A 22,228-nucleotide genomic window follows, 5' to 3' on the forward strand; every position below is an offset into this window, starting at 1 on the left:
TCTTAAATACCAACCACTTCAGCCTATGTAGACAGGGAATCTCAACCATTGTGATATGATCGTAATAACAGGGTTTGCCAGCCCATTCACACCACTGAAGCTACGACATAAACAAACACACTTCTGGCACATCTACCAAAACGCGCCATCCACCGTAACAGTTATCATTTCTAGCACTCGTACCTTTCCTTGGTCAGGGCATGAGCTCAAACCTCGTGCAGGAGGATCTTCGTGGTCGAGGGAGGGAGAGGGATGTAAGAAGGGTAAATGGGTAGAAAGACAGTCAGTATCAAGAATGAAGATTTTTATCAGTTAAAGAAATGTCTAATCCGGTTACTATACTGTTCATTTATTTAAAAGTGTGTACTGTACGTATTATAACTATTATTGAAGGGTACAGTATTCCCGTCACGAAACGAGGAGTTCACACCCCAAGACAGTCACTGCTAATGAAACAGCCACTGAAAAATGAAGAGTGGTAATAACTAACCTTACATAGGGTTATACATGCGACCATATTGGCATCATATTTCCACAGGCAAGGTGAAATTTCATTCATGTGAGTGTCCCGGTGTCGTTGATTTGGTTTACTTGATGGTCAACTGTGAACACTTGTTACTAATATCTTGCCATGTAGTGCAAAGGCTTCTTAATGTGCCACGTGCAAAAGCCTAAATCATTTTCCACGCCTTGACTGTTACCACTAGATTAACATGATCAGCTTCAAATAATTGCTATAGCAACCACTGTAGCCACCATGTCAGCACACCCAACTTTCCTATACTCACTGCCCCAGTCCACTCTCCCTTACCCTTTCACCTCAGTCATCTATCTACACCAGTCCTACACCATCGTCCACCCTACCCCCTCCCTCCTTGCTACCACTCCTCCCTCTCTACATTCAAAGTTCAGACATGTCAGCTAGAAACGATCCATATCTTCTTCGTAGGGTCAGAGTTGTGTCTGTTTCATTTATCTCGTCCAACACATATATTTCATGGCTTTAATCTTTAGTTTAAGTTGTAGACAGGCAAGTGTAATCATAATAGAGGAGTCGATATGATAAGCAATCAAGGAGAATAATTTCTGAATCATAACTAGGATAATCGAGTTTCATGTCAATACAACATAATATTACAGTTGAGGAAGTGACCCACCTCTGTCAGTTAAAAACACCCACTTGTGTATCATTGTTACCCTTCTAAGATAAATAGTTGCGCTTTCGACAAAACTAAATGTAAGTAATGTCACAATTCTGGTACAAAACTATATATGAAATACCTTAATGTACTGTACAGTAGACACAACCAGCAGACCGACAGCTCCACACTCCCTATTGGACCACCACTGAATACATCATCAGCTGATCAGCTCCCCGTCTGCGTTTTGAGAGACGGCACTGTGCAAAATAATTCATAACGCCTAACCGACACCTCAGCCTGGAGTCAGATGAGAACGTGAAATTAAATCTTACTTTATGGGTAACTGTACAGAAACTGAAAAGAAAGGTTTCCTCAGCTTTTATGCTATTAGCTTGTTCCACATATAGCGTATTATGTCAGTGACAGTCCGTACCTTTACAGATTATGTTTCCTGTAAGATAAGAAACTATCAAACTTATAGAATGTAAATAATTTTTTTAATTTAGATATTTTAGTACCATTCAGTACAAGCTCCAACACTCTGGAGAACGTTGTTGCTGAAGGTCAACAATAAAGGTTACAAAAAACAAAACAAAATTTCATTATCATACTGTATACACGATACAAAATTACCCGTTACATTGTAACATAATAAAACATTAAGTACAATGAGGAGAAGGTCATCACCTCACTACTTATTTTTTGAGGATAAATATTGCAAACAAATGTTTCTTTGCATCTCCCAAGATAATTGTCATCACATCGTTTTCACGTAGCTCGAGATCCTGCATTCCTTCAGCCACTACATGTTTCAGAAAATAAAAAAGTTGGATGATCCTCAACTGCTAAGTATCCTATATAATCAGGACCTAACCCAGACCTCATATTTCGTTATCTATGATTAGCCAACAATGGCGTTGGAGAGCCGATGAATATGTATTATATCCGCGAGAAAGTGGGTATTATGGTTTACTCGAAGTGTGTGTGTGTGTGTGTGTGTGTGTGTGTGTGTGTGTGAACAAGATAACAAAAATGTTTTTATCCAGTTTTAAGTAAATTTTGTGAAGGGGTTCAGGGTAAGGCGAGAATTTAGGATTACAAATCTGAAAACAATGTGTTAAATGTCGATGTCACAGGGAAAGGTCAAAGGTTTTGTTCCAATTTAGACCAAATTTGGTGGAACGGTTGAGGTTAAGGCAAGATCGAAGTGAGTCAGTTTTGAGAACAATTAGTTAGAGGTCAAGGCCACAGGGCAAGGTCATAGTCTGACCTGTGCATCTGTGTCCGAACAAACAGTTAAAACATTTTCCAAAAAATCTGATTTGGATCAAACTTAGTGGAAGTGTTAAGGGTCAGCTAAGGGGGTAACTTCTAGTTTTTGAAAACAGTTGGTAGAAGGAGAAGGTCACATGGCAAGGCTAATGGAACAGTTCTTATCTCATTTAGACTCAACTTTATGGACGAGTTCGGGGCAGGGCGAGAATAAAGGTACTAGCTTTTGAAAACAACCAATAGATGTCAAGGTCATAGGAAAAGGTCAAAAGTCAAAGTCACGTGAAAAGGTTAACATATACAATTCTAATCCAATTTAGACCAAACTTAGTGGAAGGGTTGAGGTTAAGATAAGAAGGAAATGCGTCAGTTTGAGAATAATCAGTCAAATATCAAGGTCACAAGGCAAGGGCAAGGTGTGATCCGTGTGTCTTTATTTGGACTAAGTAACTGAAACATTTTTGAAAATCTGCTTTGGACTCAACTTTGTGGAAGGGTTAAAGATCAGCCAAGGCATTGACTTATAGCCTTAAAACAATAGGTCATAGGTCAAAGTTGTATGGCAAGATCAGCATAAACAGTTTTTGTCCTGTTTAGGCCAAACTTTGTGGATAGCTTCAGGGTAATGTGAGAATATAGGATTTAGATTTTGAAATTAATCAAATAATGTCAAGGTCACAGGGAAAGGTTAAATGTGAAGGTCGTATGGCAAGATGAATCTAAAGAGTTTCGATATAATATAGACCCAACGTTGTGGAAGGGTTCAGGGTAAAGCAAGGATGAAGGAATCGATTTTGAGAGCAACCAGGCGAAGGTCAAGGTCGCAGGACAAAGTCAAATATTCGACCCATAGACCAGTTGTTGCGTGTGCGGGTATTGCACCCTCTGAGTGCTCCTACTTTTTGTGATAATTATTGCTCAATAAATGAAAGTCATAAGTTATAACACTAGTTATACTGAGTTCTGAAAATCAAAATTGTTTATTGAGTTCAAATACTGCAGTGCTATAATACATTTCATTTAGAAATACTGTGCAACAAATACAAATACAAAGAACACATTTAACAATTGCACTCACCCCGACCGTATCTATTTTGTCTTTGGACACTCCTCGCACACGCCCCTCACACACACAACAGATATCCCCTGGACGCACACCAGACGCATCACCAATACTCCCCACTCCTCAGCACTCCACCATCAGTGTGACGCTCAGAAAACTCTACAGTAGCCACTTACCAAATTTCATCTCTCAAAACGACACAGTGACTCAGTGAGTGAGTGAGTGACGCGGTTCAGGGCACACACTGGGTTTGGATGTCCCTGTGGGTGCGCCAATGATATACAAGAGTTGTAGAGTGCTTATTACTATTCATATCACTACTGTTATTGCTACTACCGCTACTATTATACTATTATTACTACTGCTATTAACAAATTTGTTACATCTACAAGGGGCATGAAAAAAACTACCTCCTTACCTGTCTTCCTGTTTACCTGTATGCATTGCTGGACAGCGAGGCCTTTAGTTGCTGGCTAAATCACTCCACTATACTATCCCCCTCCTTTGGCATTTTGTTGCAGTCCCATATACTCCTGCTGCTTTCCGTATTTCAGAGTCTGTAATGCATTCTCTGTTCCTTCTTTTCCTTCCCCATCACACCCAATTTCACCAAGGCAATTCGATCGACAGTTGTAAAGTTTTCAGAAGATTCGCTCCATCTCTTGTTCCCCTCTTCAAGAATCTGTTATTAGGCTACCTCTCCTTTGTCTCCCTTCACTTCTTTATGCATTTACTCTCTTGTTCTCCACACACTACTCACCTCCTTCCAGAGCAGTTCTTTATTCTCTCGGAAATTCCTCGATACTTGGTCACCCTATATTTCATTTCTTCTCATCTTCAGCTCCCTAACCTATTTCTCGACTCCTTGTCATTTTCTCCTATACTCTTCTTTCCCTACATCTTTGACTTCCTCTTGTCACCACTCATTACCCTATCTCCTTTCCATCTCACTCACTCTTCTGATGCCACACACTTCTCTAGCTTTCCTAAGAACAGTTTCCTTCAGTTTCCTCCATTCTTCTCCCTCCCATTCTTTGTGCGGCCATTCATCCTCTCCGCGTGTCTCCCATCTTCAACACTCCTTCCGCACATCATCCTACAATATATTCGCCATCCTCATTTTTTCCAGGGACCTCAAGCAACCCAAGTATATGTTTTACTGCCTCGCCTTCACCCTTGCATACAAATAACTTACGATCAGTACTTTATACCTCTCCCCAAAGCCTTCCACGCACTCCCTTACTCTTCCCAAAATCCCCAGCTCCTTCTCTCTCTCTCTCTCTCTCTTTCTCTCTGTCCATGAAAAGGAAAAAAAAAAACATGATTCAGGAACATTTGCTGTATATTCCACAAATGGTACATCAACAAGCTCTAGGGAATGGCTGGTTTTGATCTCATACAATGAGAATAATAATAATAATAATAATAATAATAATAATAATAATAATACGGTAAGAACATTTTCTGATAAAAGGGGATCAAGGAAAATAACAATAATAAAAAGATAATAACAGTAATAATGATAACAATAATAATAATAATAATAATAATAATAATAATAATAATAATAATACGGTAATAACATTTTCTGATAAAAGGGGATCAAGGAAAATAATAATAAAAAAATAACAGTAATAATAATAATAGTAGTAGTAATAATAGTAATAATAATAATAATAATAATAATAATAATAATAATAATCTCATCTAATTACATTTACCTACAAACAATTGCCCCCATTTACTAACAGCCTTATAATTTAGGGTCACTTCTGTTATGTGGTCACCTTAACCCATCAGTGCGCAGGGCTCTTGTGTGAAGGATTGTGGTGGAAGGATACTAAGAGTGCCATCCTCCGTCTACCGGCTCATAGTCGCAAAGCAGCTCATAGGTCTGTATCCCGGTGTTCCTCCCTTTATCAACTTGTGAAAATGCCTACTTCCGGCCTATATTCAGGACGAACGGCGCAAATGGGTGATAATTACTCTCTCTCTCTCTCTCTCTCCTATAAAAACTACTTCAAGAATATTAGTCCCTCAAGGTACTGTTTCTCACTGTTTTCCTGTAGGTCACATTGTGGAAGGTTGGGTAAAGAGCTTCCTGATTACCTGTCCTCCTACGCTCTTACGGGGAGTGTATGAGCCTTTCTCGTAGCACCAAGGCCGGGTCTGTGTGCTCCGTATATCTGTAATATTCTCTCTCTCTCCTCGTGGTGTTTGGTAGTTATGAGTGAAGACAAAAGTATATACAAACATCTTACACAATCTCAAGCTGAAGAAACTCGTGAAAAATGGCACCAGGCATTCTAAAATCCTCTCTAGCCTGGCTATAAAATGTTTGGTACCTGGACAAATCACGATAAAAATACACGTACACAATCTTCCACATAACTTAATTTCATGAGAGTTTGAGAATATGACACAAGACACAATATTCTCTCCAGTTTGGTTGTGACGTTTGTGGATGGTGTATTAATAAATATAACAATGTATACAAAGCCTCTCATTACACCAGAGTTCACCAATAAATGTAGAAAGTCAAGTTAGGCTGAGTTGGGTTCGGCTTAAATAGGTTTGGCTGTAAAAGGCATGGGCAGGCTGAGTTAGGGTAGATTACAATAAAATCAGGTTAAGTCTGAACACGCAATTGTAGGATGGATTATATTTGGTTAGGTGAGGTTAGAAAAGGCAAAGATAGGATGGATTAAGTTAGGTTAGAGCAGGCAAGGGCAGAATGGATTAGGTTAGAACATGCAAGAGTAGGATGGATAAGGTTAGGCAGGGTTAGGTTAGGTTAGAACATACAAGGGTAGAATGGATTAAGTTAGGTTGTTAGATTAGGTTCGAACAGGCAAGGTTAGAATGGATTAGTTTAGGTTGGGTAAGTCTGGGCTGTGTGACTGTGTCAGGTTAAATTAGGGCGCCTCCACACTTGTACTCGAACATGTGCTGAAAACACAGCTGGCAACATGTTTGGATACATGTATGTAGCAGTATTTGGACAGATGTGTGCAAACACGTTACAGTGCAGCTTGAAACCTACTGCAGCAGAGGTGATGGGATAAGTGTGTCCATACGAGGCAGGTTAGACTTCATCATGATGCTACCAACATGATCTGGATGGTGCTGTTCCCAACATGTTTGCGTTTAGTTCGTTATTGTGTTGTTTACATGTTGCCAGTACTTGTTCCAGCACACGTGTGGACGCGCACTTAGAGCGAGCTGGGTTTCTTTATAGTAGATTAGAAACCGTATTATCGTAAACTTAAGGGATTTTCCAGAATGTCTTTCTTACTGGTTTCTTTCTGCACATCACTGGCAAATATTCTCTTTCTTGATTATACATGTTTGGGTTAAAAAACATAAATAATGCATAAAAAATTTCTAAAGACTGCACGCAGCCCCAAGGGAATTCAGATGGTCCTCGACATAGCTACAGTACAATGACATACTTCTGAGCAAATTGTCATGATGATAATGAATATACAACATAAGGTCCCAAAGTTTGTGTGTGTGTATAGTTTGGCTTTTGACTCCATACACCCCTTTAAATAGCCTAAATCCAAAAAATGAAAACGTGCGTGGGGGTATTTGTCCAAGGAACAACTGCATAGAGTTTGAAATGAAATGGTGAAAAAGTGAAGGCATGACACTAAACAGGACAGTGTTTGGAAGTAAGATGAAAGAGAGAAGAAAGTAACTGAACAAATATAAGAGGTCTCGATCGAAAAAACAGCACGAAATAGGGAAAATTTGTCGCTTAGGAATACATGCCAGTAAACCTAAGCCCAGAATGCAGTTTTAAATGTGATCAGACTCGATCTGTATTCTGTGTTCTATGACTTGTGATTTTGTTGTGACTTGTTTACGTGTTCATTTGTAAATAGCAGCTGTACCCTGTAACCTGTGTGTGCCTGTATGACCTGTGTTTGACCTGTTATGGCCTGCTGTGACCTGTTACCTTTTTGACAAGCATGTAATCTATAACCTCTTATGACCTGTGGCCTGTGAACCGCTTCTGGTGATCCTGTTTGGGGTGGTTATTAAACTACTCAAGAGACAGTCCGTTAAATGATGACCAGTGATCCGTTTTGAAATGTTGTTTGTGACCAATACCTTGTGACCTATTGTGACCTCTGATCTGCTGCGACTTATACCTAGTGACCTATTGCGACCTGTGTCCTGCTACCGGTGGTCCTATGAGAGTTGTACCACGACTTGCTGAAAGATGGTCTTCGGTGATCCGTACCTCCTGCGACCTTTTATGACCTGCTTGATCTGTGACCTGCTGCATTTTGTACCCTAAGCCTTGACCTGTACCCTGTGACCTGCTGTGACCCCTTGTGATGTGCTATTGGTGGTCCTGTGACAGCTGCGCCATGACCTGCTCAAAGACGGTCCTGCTGGTGGTGATGAGGGAGGTGACAGGATCCTGACCCACCTTCTCGTACAGGTCCACGAAGTAGCCTGCAGGGGGGCAACATAGGTCACGCCAGGGCAGAAACATTAAGTGTGATATTACTTACATTTTCTATAATAGAGGTTTTTTACATATTATTTTCAAGGAGTGAAGCAGTAATTCTGTATGCCTTCCAAAACAATGCTTGCTAACTTTATTCACGCATACTGTATATTATTGTTTTCTTTTTCGTAAAACCATGAATATAAAGTATAACTTTAATTGTCTAAAACGGTGGTTATTAAATATATTTACCTGTTAATTTATCTATACATTCTTTTGTAAACTGTAAAAATGTGATATAACTTTAAGCCTCCTGACCCAGTGATTCTTGACGTATTCATCTGTTCGTTTTTTTTTTTTTTTTTTTTTTTTAATGGAATGGAGGTGAAATATGCCATGAATGTTCTAAATCAGTAATTCTTAACATTTTTTTTTTTTTTTCCCGGGGGGATGGTAGCGCCAAGGTGGAGGTGTAGCAAAACAGACTATCTGATCTAAACTGGAGTACTTAGTTTTATCCTTTTGAACATTTAGTAGAGGAGTGGAGGAATATGACATGATTATTTTATTCCCCACTTCATCACTGCCACCATCGTATTGTTACTCTGTCACCCTGACTGCATCCGGCACCCCTGCCTATCACTGCTTACTACTCTCTCTCTCTCTCTCTCTCTCATCCCTGCTTATCCCCTGCCTCACCTGCCATCTTCTTCTGCGTCATTGTCGATGGAACTGTTCGGGGTCTATCCTACCTGCTCCCCCAGTCCCTGCCATCCCCACGCCTGCCCTCCAGCAATCTTATCTCTATCCCTGCTTAACCTCCATCTTTCCTCCTTTACCAAGCCACACAATAATATTTTCTGCCTTCCCCCAGCCCCTTGTACCTTCCCAAGTCCTGCTTGCCTTTCTGCCTCGCCAATCCTTACCAGTCTCCTGTTTCCCTTCCCCTGGTCTTATCTGGTCCCTGTCTGGCCCGCCTCCATTTTTTGCCTTTCTTTCTCACAACAGCTCCATCACCCACTTGCCTGGCTGCATCCTTACAGCTTTATCTCTCCCCTACTTGATATTTTTGATTCCCCAATCCCAGCCACCCTCTTGCCTGCCTCCCTAGTCCCTGCCATCCTTATGCCTGTCTCCCCATTCCCTGTTGCCTTCGTACCTTCCTCCTCAATCCCCTCCTATCTGCCTCCCCAGTTCTCCCCATCCTACCATCTGCCACTTCAAAATCTCTCATTCTCCCATGTGCCTCCCCAGTCCCTCTCATTCTCCCATGTGCCTCCCCAGTCCCTCTCATTCTCCCATTTGCCTCCCCAGTCCCTCTCATTCTCCCATGTGCCTCCCCAGTCCTTCCCATTCTTCAGTCTGCTTTCCCGATCCCTCCCTTCTTTCAATCTGCCTCCCCAATCCCTACCAGCCTTCTGTCTCCCTCTTCAATCTCTCTCATCCTCCTGGCCTTCCTACTTCCCCACAGCATTAGTATCTCCCGCTTGAACTGTCTTCTGCCTTCCCTGTCGTTTTCTGCCTGCCTTCCTCAAGTCATTCATCCCACCCTGCCTGACCTACCACCCTCCTGCCTGCCACCTTACAACTCTGCCAGCCTGCCCCCTGGCTTACCTGCTGCCTTCTTCCATGCCCCATCGACCAGCACGGTGCGGGCCTTCTCCTGCGCCAGACTGCCGAAGGTCACCTGCCGCACGAAACCCAGGTTGATGAGGGTCTTGCGAGACACGGGAATGTAGTACTGGCGACCCGTATGTAGCCGCCATGCGTCTCTGTTTGAGGTATAAGTGGGTTAGCTGGAAGAGGTAGAATGGTGAGATAGGCAGATAGACAGGTAGGTAAGACAAAAAGACAGATAGAAGGGATAGACTTGTGAGACAGGCCAGGTTGATGAGGATCTTATGCAACTCATGGATGTAATGCTTCTTGTCCGTGTGTAGCCGCCACATGGCTCTGAACGGAGGGATGGATGGGTTAAATGGGAGGCGTAGAAAGTTGCTTAAATACGTGGGTGGACAGATGGACAGAGGAAATATCAAGATGCATCACTGTTGTTCCTGTTGCAACCCTTGGCTCATTTGGACATGAACCTAGTGGACTGCTGGAAACCGGCCACTTCATGCAGTCGCACCCATTTTTTTTTTTTTTTTCTCAGGGTAAGTTGAAGGATTGTCTGTGCTGTGATAGTGTGCTGCATGAGGTGAGTTGGTGTGTTGTGGTGTGGACCTGCATTGCAATGTGAGCACAGTGATTTGTTTGTGTGTTGTGTTTGTGTTGGTACTGTAGCAGGGAAGGGTGATGGCTGCATCGACGCACCGGAGTCTCTCTGGGTAGGGTAGTTTCTGATGGGTGGATGTTTGGTGGTGGTTTGTGAAGGATGCTGTGAAGTGTCGTGCTGGGTGGAAGAGGAAGTATGTTGCTGAGATACTTTTTGTAGTGCTGGACGCTTGTTCGTTTTTTGTTTCCTTGTGGAGGGGGGGGGTGATACAACATAAAAAGTTATAAAGGTTTGATGGGTTTTGAGATGAAGCATTGAACTGTGTGCCTCTCATATAATATTCTTATGTTCTTTGATGGAAATAATTTTCATTTCTTGATGTATTTTTTTTTTTTTAATGCAGAGTAGAGGGAACCAAAGGCTAGAAGCCTGCAACGATGCTCCTTAAAAGAAAAAAAAAGGGGGGGGGGTGAGCCAAATTCAAGATCCGCTCTTTATGCCTCTTATGGTGGAAGAGACATTAAGTGATTGGTCTGTCCATGTGTGCGTGCGTGGGTGCGTGCGTGCGCGCGTGGGTCCGTGCGTCCGTAACACTATAGTGGGGACGATATCTCTTGAATCCATCAATGGATTTCCACCAAACTTTTGTCAGTGATGCAGTATGAAGAGATTATAAACTAATTAGGTCAGCTAGGTAAAAGGGTCAAAGGTGAAGATCATATGGGGTTGACATCACCTGAACTCCTCGACGAATTTCGACCAAACTTCTGTAAGTAATACAGTATGAAGGGACGATGATGAGAAAAGATCAGAAAGGTCAAGGGGTCAAAGGTCAAGGTCATATGGGAGCGACTTAGTTTATCTTTAGCCTGATTTAACCCAAAATGAACCCTGTCATGGCGAATCTGTGCACAAGGCTTGGCGGAGGCATACTGAGCGACATTTCGTGTCAACAACTCGGGGCCCGAGATCCCGGTGTTTCATTTCGATATGCTTGCACGCAATGCATTTAAAAGACTGGAAGTCACTGGCAGAGGGAAATACAGACTGAGGGAGACAGTTTCAGAGTTGATTTGCATATGTGGGTTTAGAGCATTCTGTTATTATTCGTAAGGTTTTGTACTGTAATGTGTACTTGAAGTTTGTCCATGTTTGTGTTAGTTAAGGCTGGACCCAGCTTGGGTTAATGCAATTCACTGTTATCCTAATGAGTTATATATAGTGTTTAGTGATTCTTTCTGTTGTCAAAAAGCAATGCCTGTGAGTGTTTTCAGGGCATCGAACTTATGAGATGCCTTTGCACTGATGTTACTTATATGCTGTGAAAAGGTAATGTGTGTGTCCAAGGTAAGTTCCGGGATTTCTGGCTGTCTTTTCAGTGAGAGTTAAAGAGAGACTTGAAGGTGTGTTTGAGATTCATGACTGCCTGAAGTGAAGTGGGTGATACCTGACTTGGTTGGTGAGACAGGCACTGTTTTGCCTAACCCATTTTTCTAGTTAGTATCAGTGGCCTACAGTTAGGGCCAAGTTGCTGCTTGTTGACTTATGAAGTGTTGTGAAGGTCGTAGAGGAAGAATTATGGGTGAAAGGACTGAGCCCTCTGGGACACCACTGGACAGTACAGTAATATGAATTTAGAACTTTGGTTTTGATAGAGCAACTGGGCTTGTCTGCCTGAGAGGATGATGGCCAGCCATTTTTTTTTATTGTTTTCTTACAGATTTGTGTCTAAGATTTAACTTGTCATGATGTGTCTTTTTCCTGTGTTAAAAGCTTTATTTTTGTTTGTTGCTGCAAGCGTAGACCTTTAATGGTGTCTGTTTTTTGTTAATGCCATCTGGGATGAGCTGCGTTAATTCGGAAAAGTGGGTTATGATTGAGTGTTTAGGTCACAGTTCATGCTGGCAGTCCATGTTACTGGTCAATATGACGTTTGCGTATAGGAATGGTAGATAATATCGGAGATTTTGCTGTATTTTTCCAAGTTTTTCTTTTTGTTTTGTAATGGTCCTAAGCGTTCGTGTTTTTTGTGGCTTATTGATGCACAATAGTTTATTACATTTTCTGCTTTTGTTCCCTCTTGTTGGGGAGAGTTCTATCGCTGTTTATTATGGCATATATATATATATATATATATATATATATATATATATATATATATATATATATATATATATATGGAGCCTCTGTGGTACAGTGGTAAAATGTGCGTGTTTGTACACTGAAGAACGAGGGTTCGCGCCCTACCAGGGTAATAAACTTTGGGATCGTTCTCCTGGCCACGTACTGCATTGGCGGACACAAGGGGTGCTGTGGTTGAACCAGTGTCGCATACTAAAGTATGCTTGCACCCAGTCGGCTTGCGTGGGCCAATTACACTTGGTTCACAGACTACACACACATCCAAAGCCACTCCAACACAACAATTACACTTACAAGCACTTCTCACCCTACATACAATCTCTACCAGACAGCCTAAGCCACTTGGTAGAGATACATTGGCTGTATCGTCCCCACTTCGGTAGGGATAGGCCGGTCCTGCAGTGGACACTCAAACGGCTGATGAGATTATATATATATATATATATATATATACAAAAGGTGCTACCCAAAAGTTCCAGAAATTTGAATATTGTAGGAAAATAAGTTACCTTACCTCCTAGTTGTCACTGTCGCCTTCGAAGTAGTCCCTTTGGGCATGTATACAGTGGTCCCAGCATTTTTTTCACGAGTGCATGCATCCCTGGAAAGCTTCAGGCGTGATGGTCTTGAGCACCTCCTGCGATTCTGTCTGGATCTCCTCAATTGAGTCAAATCGACGCCCGTTCAGTCGTAATTTCAGCTTGGGAAACAGGATAAAGTCGCAGGGGGTAAGGCCAGGCGAACAGGGTGGGTGGGGAATGATTACCGTGTTAGTGGAAGCCAGGAACTGCCAGACAACAATTGATGTGTGGGCGGGGGGGTTGTCATGATGCAGGACCCAGTCCTTGTTGTTCTACTGTTCTGGACGTTTGTGGCGGATGTTCTCCTTCAGACGCCACAAAACTTCACAGTAAATCATTCCGCTGACAGACTGACTGGGTGGGATGAATTCCGTGTGAACAATTACTTGGACAGCAAAGAAAACAATGAACATCGACTTGACATTGCTGCGACTTTGACGCGCTTTTTTCGGCCTCCGTGATAATTGGAAGACTTCCACTGCAATGACTGCTGCTTTGTCTCCGGGTCATAACCATAAACTCATGATTCATTATCAGTTATGACCTTGGAGATGAAGGTGGCGTCATGTCTTACCTGATTCTTGAGCTCCCTGGAAACTGCAACGTGATGTGCCTTCTGCTCGTCATTCATCAGTCTTGGCAAAAAATTGCAGGGATGTGTCTCATGCCCAACAAGTCCAACAAACTGCGTTTGCACGCTCCCGCACGACAGTCCAAAGATATCACAAACAACATGGATAGTTCGTCTACGATCTGCAAGGATAGCCTGACGAATATTTCCGACGTTTTCTGGTGGTGGTGTCGTTGACGGTCGTCCAGAACGGTCATCGTCTTTGACGGAGGTTTATCCTTATTTGAACTGCTTGTACCAGAAAAATGTGCTGCTTTTGGACATGGCATTGTCACAAAAGGCTTGCTGAAGCAGCCCGTGAGTTTCTGCAGCCGTCTTGTTGATCTTGAAGCAGAATTTGATGCAGGTTCTTTCTTCCATGAAGTCCGCCATTGCAAAACCGCCAAACCACCTACACACCACGTTACAATAGTAAGCGTAGCTCAACAGCATGTCCATTCACAGACACAGCCGGGGCCACACTGATGCAAGGGGTGCTGCTGACTCCTCCTAGCGGCAAAAGGCAAAACTGCAAACGGTTGGCTCCCTCTGTTCAAATTACTGGAACTTTTGGGTAGGACCTCGTCTATATATATATATATATATATATATATATATATATATATATATATATATATATATATATATATATATATATTCCAGAATTTGATGCTGTTTGCTCTATATTCATGGGTGTCCACAATGCGAATTAGTCTTGCTTGCGTGTTTTGATCGTTGAAGTTGTAGGAGTGTTTACTGTAGGCTGTGAATCTGCTGGACTGAGATAAGTTTTCTTTTCAATTTGCTTCTGCCCTTGATGTGTTGTTCTATTTGAGGGGATAAGTTAGGATGAAGAGTTAGGTTTGAAGTCTGTTGTCTTTTTCAGACAGATGAATTGGGCAGACAACTGAGAGAGCTAGATTTATAAGTGAGGTTACAGTAACAACAAGAGGCAGTGCCAAGGCACAGCAAACCCTGCCCTGGCAGTAATTTTAGTGCTGACGTATAAACACAACAGGATATCAAGTTAAAGATGTCACATATCAAATTTGGAGTAAACAGGGTGAAAATCGACGATATTATGCCCATCTGAAATTTTATGCCCGACCCACCTAACACTGACCCCCCTATCGCTCAGTGTGGGGTGACCCTCTTGATGTAATGAGGCGTGTTATAGGCTGCAGATTTGAAAGATGCACCTATAGGTTTTGGTTTCATGTCGATATGACGAATTTGAGAGGAGTCATGACGAAAAAACGATTTTTTTTTTTTTTTTAAATTTTTTGGGCCTACAGCCTTGGCCTTGGCCCGGTTTGGCCCAGAATGTAATCAGGTGATTAGAAGGTCATAACCCATCATCCCTGCAATTTTAGTCAAAATTGCACCAGTAGTTTTCGCGTAAAGTTGTTAACAGACAGACGGACATACATACACAGACAGACAGACAAACAGACAGACAGACAAACAAACAAACGAACAGACAAATCGAGTGAAAATAAAACTCGTCCCAGAGCCCCTCCGGGACGGGGACGGGTATAATTTCTCAAGATAACACAAATAATGTCACCAGGCAACGATATTCTTAAGCAGGGCTGCTGCTCGCTGCGAGGACCAACAAACATTCTGTTGTACTGATCCTCTTTTCACTATATTACACTCGGAATGCCTACTGATATTTTTACCTGCGGCGATAGCCAGTAGGTCAGTGAGTGGTCAGCGTTCCTCTTGTTCTGCTGCTTCTGGCTGATTTGTTAAACGGAGGCCATATAAAAATAACTGGCATGGAGAATCCAAATCTGCCATCAGTTGACACCTGAGGTGGCGCCATCTACCGTCAACTTCAGTAAAAGTGTTTAATTTAAATCTATTGAGACATAAAAATGGTCCAAGACAAGGTTATTGGACATGGTGCAACCAAATCTGTTGTCAGCTGACACCTGTGGTGGCGCCATCTAGCAGAAACTTTAGTAAAATTTCTTCACTGAAATAAGAGCCTCGCCGCAGGTTCCACAGCAATTCTATTCTTGCTTTTTCAACGAGTGTGCAGCACCTAGAAGACACACACACACACACACACACACACACACACACACACACACACACACACACACACACGATTGTTTTTTCCATTTTACATAGAACGCCTGAAGGAAAATCATGAGGTTGGTCTCACTGCCACAAACCGTAACGACAGCATCCACTGGCAGTTTTGTGGGTAACTCAACGCCATATGCCTGCATTCTAAGTGCCATAGGACACTTCGTAGCGCTTCTTCCTCAACGATTTATTTTTCAACCCACATCCTCCTTTTTTGTGTGTTATGTATATCTCTTTAGTGTCGACACAATCTGCATCAGTAACATACAAGAGGATTATGAAGATGTGTTGTGTCAAGTACTCGAAAATCGCTTATGAAGAGACGCCACGAAATCTCCACAGCCAGCGAGAATTGCATCACTTATCCCTATTAACAGTGTTTAACGTCGCGGCAAGTACGAATAATCTCCTGGCTAAACGTCTTCCTGAAACTTGATTTCTTTCTCCCCACTTATGTATTTTTGTAAAGCATTAATTTACTCATAACCTCCAAGTGCTTCTAATCTGCTTAGGATAAACTTTTCATACTGGGACAAGGAGGGCTACATCTAACCACATCAGTTCGAAAAGACCATCGTAAGGTGCATTACATCGCCTGGAGATGGCAAAAATAAAATAGAACATACGTCATCAGAGTGAAGGGCTAAAAAGACGCCTCTGTCCTTAGCCTTGGCCGTGCCCCATCTCGCTTTCCACCAGACCCTTGGAGGACAAGTTAGGGGATCCACAAAGACCAACGTGAATAATGGAGCTTATTATTCAACAAGCAGGACACTACATCCAACCAGCTGGAAATCAATACAGGCATTACGACAAGAAGACGCCACTGCTGAAGGCATCTTAATTCCTACAGTCCAAGAGAGTATTTTTCATTCTTGTCAGCACACGGAGTTGCGGCAGACACTGGAATGAGGAACGAGTGATAGCATGAGAGAAGGCAGGCAGAGGAAAAACAGACACAGAACAGAGAGACAGACACAACGGACAGACAAAGAGGTTCACCTTGCTACATAGAGGCCAGGGTGCTGCGGCAGGCGTAGGAATGATCGTCCTCTGGCAGTGACCTTCATCTTGCCCTTGGTCACTCTACGGCCGGATTTCTTCTTCCCACCAGCACGTCCTGAGACAAGCGACACTGTTTTTCACTCAATTTTTGGCGACATTTGACCTTAACCGCCTGCTCTCTCTCTCTCTCTCTCTCTCTCTCTCTCTCTCTCTCTCTCTCTTTCTCTCTCTCTCTCTCTATCTTTCTATCTCTCCCTCTGTCATCCTCCTACCTGTCTTCTTCCCTCCCGCACGACCTAACACCATGGGAGAAGCTGTTTTTAGACTCTTTGGTTTTTAGGTATTGAAGATTTTGTATTTCTAGATATTTGCTGCTGCTTCCTACTGACACTTCTTGACAGGAGGGCGAGCAAGGTTATTTTCACCATTATTTAAAATAGATATCTGACCTTTGACGCCTTCCTTTCTCTCCATCAGTCTGGCTGCCTTTTTTATTTTTATATCTTATTTGTTCTGTCTTCTGCTCCATTTTTATTCTAGCTTTGTCTTTCATTCTTTCTCCCCCCCCCCCTCTTTCCCTTCCCTGCTGTCTGTCTTTCTGTCTGTCTGTGTCTGTCTGTCTGTCTGTCTGTTTGTCTCTGTCTCTATCTGTCTGTCTGTCTGTTTGTCTCTGTCTCTGTCTGTCTGTCTGTCTGTCTGTCTGTCTGTCTGTCTGTCTGCCTGTCTGTCTCTGTCTCTGTCTGTCTGTGTCTCTCTCTCTCTCCCACTCCTTACCTCATTAAAAGGTCATTAGCAGAAGGTAAGTCATTAAGGGAGAGGGCTGTGTTAATTAGCTTACCTATTTTCTCTCTCTCTCTCTCTCTCTCTCTCTTAAATTAACTCGCCTACTTCACTAACTTCTTTTTCCTCGTTCCCTTTCGTCTTTCTTCCGTCCTCATCCCCTCCTCTCCTTCCTCTTCTTCCCGTACCCCTCTTTCCTTCCTTTTCTTTCATCTATCTTTCCTGCACTCCCATCCTCCCTCCTTACTTGAATTTTTTTCTCCTTCCCTCCCCCTCCCCTCCACTCACATCTCCTTGCGCTGCAGCCATTCACCATCTTATCACACCCTGCCACCCCTCCACCTTCTTCCACTTTCCATTTTCAATCCCTCTTTCCCACGTTTTTCACTTCCTTCTCTTTCTCCATTCCTTCCTTACCCTCCCTTTCCTTTCCTTCCATTCCTTCCTTACCCTCCCTTTCCTTTCCTTCCATTCCTTCCTTTTCCCTTCTTTCCTCTACAGCCCATCCTCACCTCCCATCTTCCCCCTCCTCTCCCTTCCCTCCATCTCTCCCTCCCTCACTCACCTCTCCTAGCGCTGGAATCGTTCACCATACTATCATCTTCCTCCTCCGCCTCCTCCACCTCTTCCTTCCTTCCTCTCCCCCTCCTCCTCCTCCCTCCTCTCCTCCTCTCGCTCGGCTCCTCCTCCTCCTCCTCTTCCTCTTCCTCCTCTTCTTGTACTGGCTCGTCTGGGGGGTCTAGAACTGAGGGGAAAAGGAAATGAAAATTGTTAATGATGTATTTTTTTATACGCTATATATATATATATATATATATATATATATATATATATATATATATATATATACAGGTATATGTATCATCGCCATTACAAGTCCCCCAACATTTTCCACGAATTCCCTGACTGAGCCAATCTCTGCCACGTTTTCCCTGAAAATTTCTCTACCTCATCTCTCCACCTCCTGTCCGGCTTTTTTCTGCTACGCTTCCAATTTCTTGGTGTCCAGTCAGTCAACCTCTTGCTCCATCGGTTATCCCTTATTCTTGCTACATGGCCTGCCCACCTCCATTACTGTTCTTTTATAACTTCTATAATGTCCTCGACTTTAGTCTGCACTCTCACCCAAGTTGATCTTTTCCTGTCTCTTAAAGATATTCCCAACATTGACCTTTCCATTGCTCTCTGAGAACGAATTAATTTATTTTCCATCGATTTTGTCAGTTTCCAAGTCTCACAACCATATGTCATAGCTGGAATTATACATTCGTTATATACTTTTCGTTTCATACAAACTGGCAAGCTACTTTTCATAATGTCACTATGTTTACCGAAAGTTTTCCATCCAATTGTAATGCGTCTTTTTATTTCGCTATCATGGTCTTTCGTTAATTTTAGTATTTGCCCCAAGTAATTGTACTCCTCGACTTCTTCAAGAATTTCTTCACTTATTCTGATGACGCGCTTTGGCATATGTGGATTGAACATTAGTTTTACTCCGGTTCATCTTTAGCCCTACTTTAAGATTTTCTCTGTTCAGGTCATTAAACATTTCTTGCAGTGCCTCTCCTGTTTCTAAGATTAGGACAATGTCATCTGCAAATCTTAAATGGTTTAGCTTTTCTCCATCTATGTACTCCTTTGTTTTCCCAATCTAGGTTTCTGAATATACTTTCTAGGCATGCTGTAAATAATTTTGTTGAAATTGTATCTCCCTGTCGCATGTCCTTCTCAGTCTTAATTTTTTCCTAGTCTTTATGAAATTTAACTGCAGCAGTTCCCTTTTAATATATGTTTTCAAGCAGTTTTACAATGTTCTCATTCACTCCTTGTTCACGCAATGAATTTATAATTGCTATGTGCTCCACTGAGTTGAAAGCCTTTTCGTAATCAACAAAACCTAAGCACAGTGGTTTATTATATTCTGTAATTTTCTCAATTAGCTGATTCACTGTGTGTAGATGATCAGTAGTCGAGTACCCGCTTCGGAATCCTGTCTGTTCACGAGGTTGGTTTTCCTCCAAATTTGTTGTCACTCTGTTCATATGGACTCTATGAAGAGTTTGTAAATGATAGATAATAAGCTAATGGGTTGATAATTACCAAGATGTTTTGAGTCGCCTTTTTATGTAAAATAAAATAACTATTGTATTACACAATGTTTTGGGAATTTTTTTTTTTTTCATACATTGAGTCAATAAGTGGTCAAGCCTGTTTTGTACTTCCATTCCAGCATCCAACAGTAAATCTGCTACTATTTCATCATCTCCCGGAGCTTTCCCTCTTTTCATATTTTTAAGAGAAATGTATACTTCGTCTGGTGTCACCTCAGGTATTTTACTTGTCAACTGAAAAATTAGCTATTAGTATTACTTGTCTTTGATGCATACAGTTCTTTGTAAAATTCTTCAATTCTCCTCATCATCTTATCTCTGCATTTAGTGACTTCACTGTTTTTGTCTTTCAGTGATATAATTTGTCGCTTTCCTAGTGCCATTTTAATTCGGACCTGTTTCACCATCCACTCACTCAATGTAGTGCTGCTCTCAGGTGTCTGCTCTTCCTCTTCTCCATCCCTTTTTCTTTCCATCCTCTTCTGTCTTTCCTTCATTCATTCCTCTTCCTTCTGCCTGTGTGTGACTTTACACTCCCTCTTCTGTCTTTCTTTCCTTCATTCTTTCCTGGTCCTTCTGCCTGTGGGTGACTCTACTCTGAGTGACAAGCCAAATGGTTTCCTGTACACCAGGAAACCATTTATTACTCTGGGTGGTAACCATATAACCAAATTTTGGCGCCTGGTGGTTTAGTGGGTAATTACGGCGCTCCAATCGGATTGAGCCGGTGAAGGTTTATATCCAAGGGGTGGTTGGGGTTTATTGCTCATGTAATGCCACTCAGGGATGAGTGAGGCTGGTCACTCTCATCTTAAATGTCAGGACAAACTTGCCTAGCCCAGGACTCCTACGCTCCTCATGGAGCAACGTAGGATTGGGTGATGGATGGATTCAGACTTTTTCCTTTTTTGATAGTTTCTATGATCTGCTCCATGTTTCTCTTTCTTTTTTCTTCTCTTTGTCCTTTGTTGATAAGCTTATTTAATTCCGCTTGTTCTATTTCATCTTTCTCTGTTTTTACTTTCAATTCCTTTCATTTTTCCTTAAGCTCTTAGTGTCTTCGCTGAATACTTCTTGGCTTTGGTTGTATTAGGTTTTCCTACTACCTCTGCTGATTCTCATAGCACTTTTCTTAGTCTGTCATTCAGCTCAGCAGTGTCACATTCAGCATTACTTAGAGCCTGAAATCTGTTCCATATTTCTAACTGAAAGGCTGCTTTGTTTTCGTTTACTTTTATTGGACATATCTTTATTTTTAATGATCTTTCTTCTTTCACTTCTGAAACTGAATTTGGCTGTGCAACCCACCATTCTATGGTCACTTCCTATTGTTGATGACTGACATTTGTGATCGTGTTATTCTTATCTGCTATAAGGAAGTCGATTTCATTCTTTGTTTCTCCATTTGGACTTCTCCGGGTCCATTTTCTCCCTGTTATTTTGTCAAAGAATGTGTTCATTATTCTCATGTCATACATTTCAGCAAATTTACCACCATGTCTTCTCTTTTATTCCTTTGTCCCACTCCAAATTTTCCCATGCACGCTTCTCCATTATTTAATTTCCCAACTTTTGCATTGAAGTCTCCCATGAGTACAGCATATGTGGTCTTTTCTTCTTCCATAATCTGGGAGATGTCGCCATAGAATGTTTCTATTTCTTCATCTGAGCTTTAAGAATTTGGTGCATATGCTTGTATTACTTTCAATGTGTATTTTTGGCACAATCTAATTACCACCAAATGCTGCTCTGTCAGATACACTGCTGAATTTAACAATGTTGTCTGCAAGATTTCTGTTAATTAGAAATCTTACACCACTAACTCTTTCATTTTGCCTTTTTCTGTAGAAAAATAGGTGGTTGCTGTCCTCGAGCTGAATTACTTTTTCTTCTTTTCTGTGGATCTCACTCAAACCAACAATATCGAAACAAATGTTTTCCAGTTCAGTCATTAATCCATTTGCGCCCAGGGTCCTCAATATAGGACGGAGGTGGTCATATTCGAAATTTAATAAAGAAGGGAACCCCAGAGTAGGAACCTATGAGCTTCACAACTATGATCTGATAGGCAGAGAACGGTACGCTTAGTACCCTTCCGGCTAAATACCTCACACAGGAACTCTGAGAGCTAATGGGTTAAGTTATCAAGTTTGTAATCTTCTGCGAGGCTTCTTACATTGTATGTAAAGATCTTCATGGATTTCAGTTTGTTTAATATCCCAGTCTCTAATATGCCAACTCATTTTCGGTTGCACGCTGCCTGTAAGCACAAGAGGCAATGCGGTTGGACCTTTGGTAGACGATGATCCAACAGGAACGCTCATCAAATCATTTGCAATAGAATTCATGTTTGGAGGATTTTAGCAAGTAATCTCATCTCCCTGCCACATAGTTTCTGGTGAGAGGTAATTTTTTTGAGCCACCTTATTTCATATATTCAGTGGAGTCCCATATATCTAAAGAGGGTCCCATGGTACCTGCCGTACAGGACTGTACCTCGAATATCAACAAGGCCTTCCCCTACCTGCCACCCAGGGACACGCCACGGAGCAGAGGGATCCTGCCCCAGGCATATATACCGGTAATATATCTATCTATCTATCTATCTCTATCTATCTATCTATCTATAAACTTGGGGAGTGTTCACCCGGCCACGTACTGCTTTGGTGGACATAAAGGGTGCAGTGGTTTAACTAGTGTCGCATACTATAAAATATGTTTGCACCCAGTCGGCTTGCGCGG

General features: G+C 42.0%; 1 protein-coding gene across 1 annotated transcript in view; it reads right to left on the reverse strand.

Annotated features, from left to right (window-relative positions):
• Positions 1 to 7,828: 7,828 nt before the first annotated feature.
• Positions 7,829 to 22,228, reverse strand: part of LOC145404953 (uncharacterized) — a 608,364-nt gene continuing 593,964 nt past the window's right edge. Inside the window, exons 41-44 of the mRNA XM_080276459.1 lie at positions 17,938 to 18,117; positions 16,590 to 16,722; positions 9,554 to 9,711; positions 7,829 to 7,944 (exon numbers count right to left, since the gene is read on the reverse strand). Coding sequence (XP_080132585.1) covers positions 7,829 to 7,944; positions 9,554 to 9,711; positions 16,590 to 16,722; positions 17,938 to 18,117 — 587 coding nt within the window. The remainder of the gene's footprint in view (positions 7,945 to 9,553; positions 9,712 to 16,589; positions 16,723 to 17,937; positions 18,118 to 22,228) is intronic.

Source organism: Coenobita brevimanus, chromosome 65 (genome assembly GCF_032717465.1).
Source record: "Coenobita brevimanus isolate Jiangsu-jjx chromosome 65, ASM3271746v2, whole genome shotgun sequence".
Classification (NCBI taxonomy): Eukaryota; Metazoa; Arthropoda; class Malacostraca; order Decapoda; family Coenobitidae; genus Coenobita; species Coenobita brevimanus.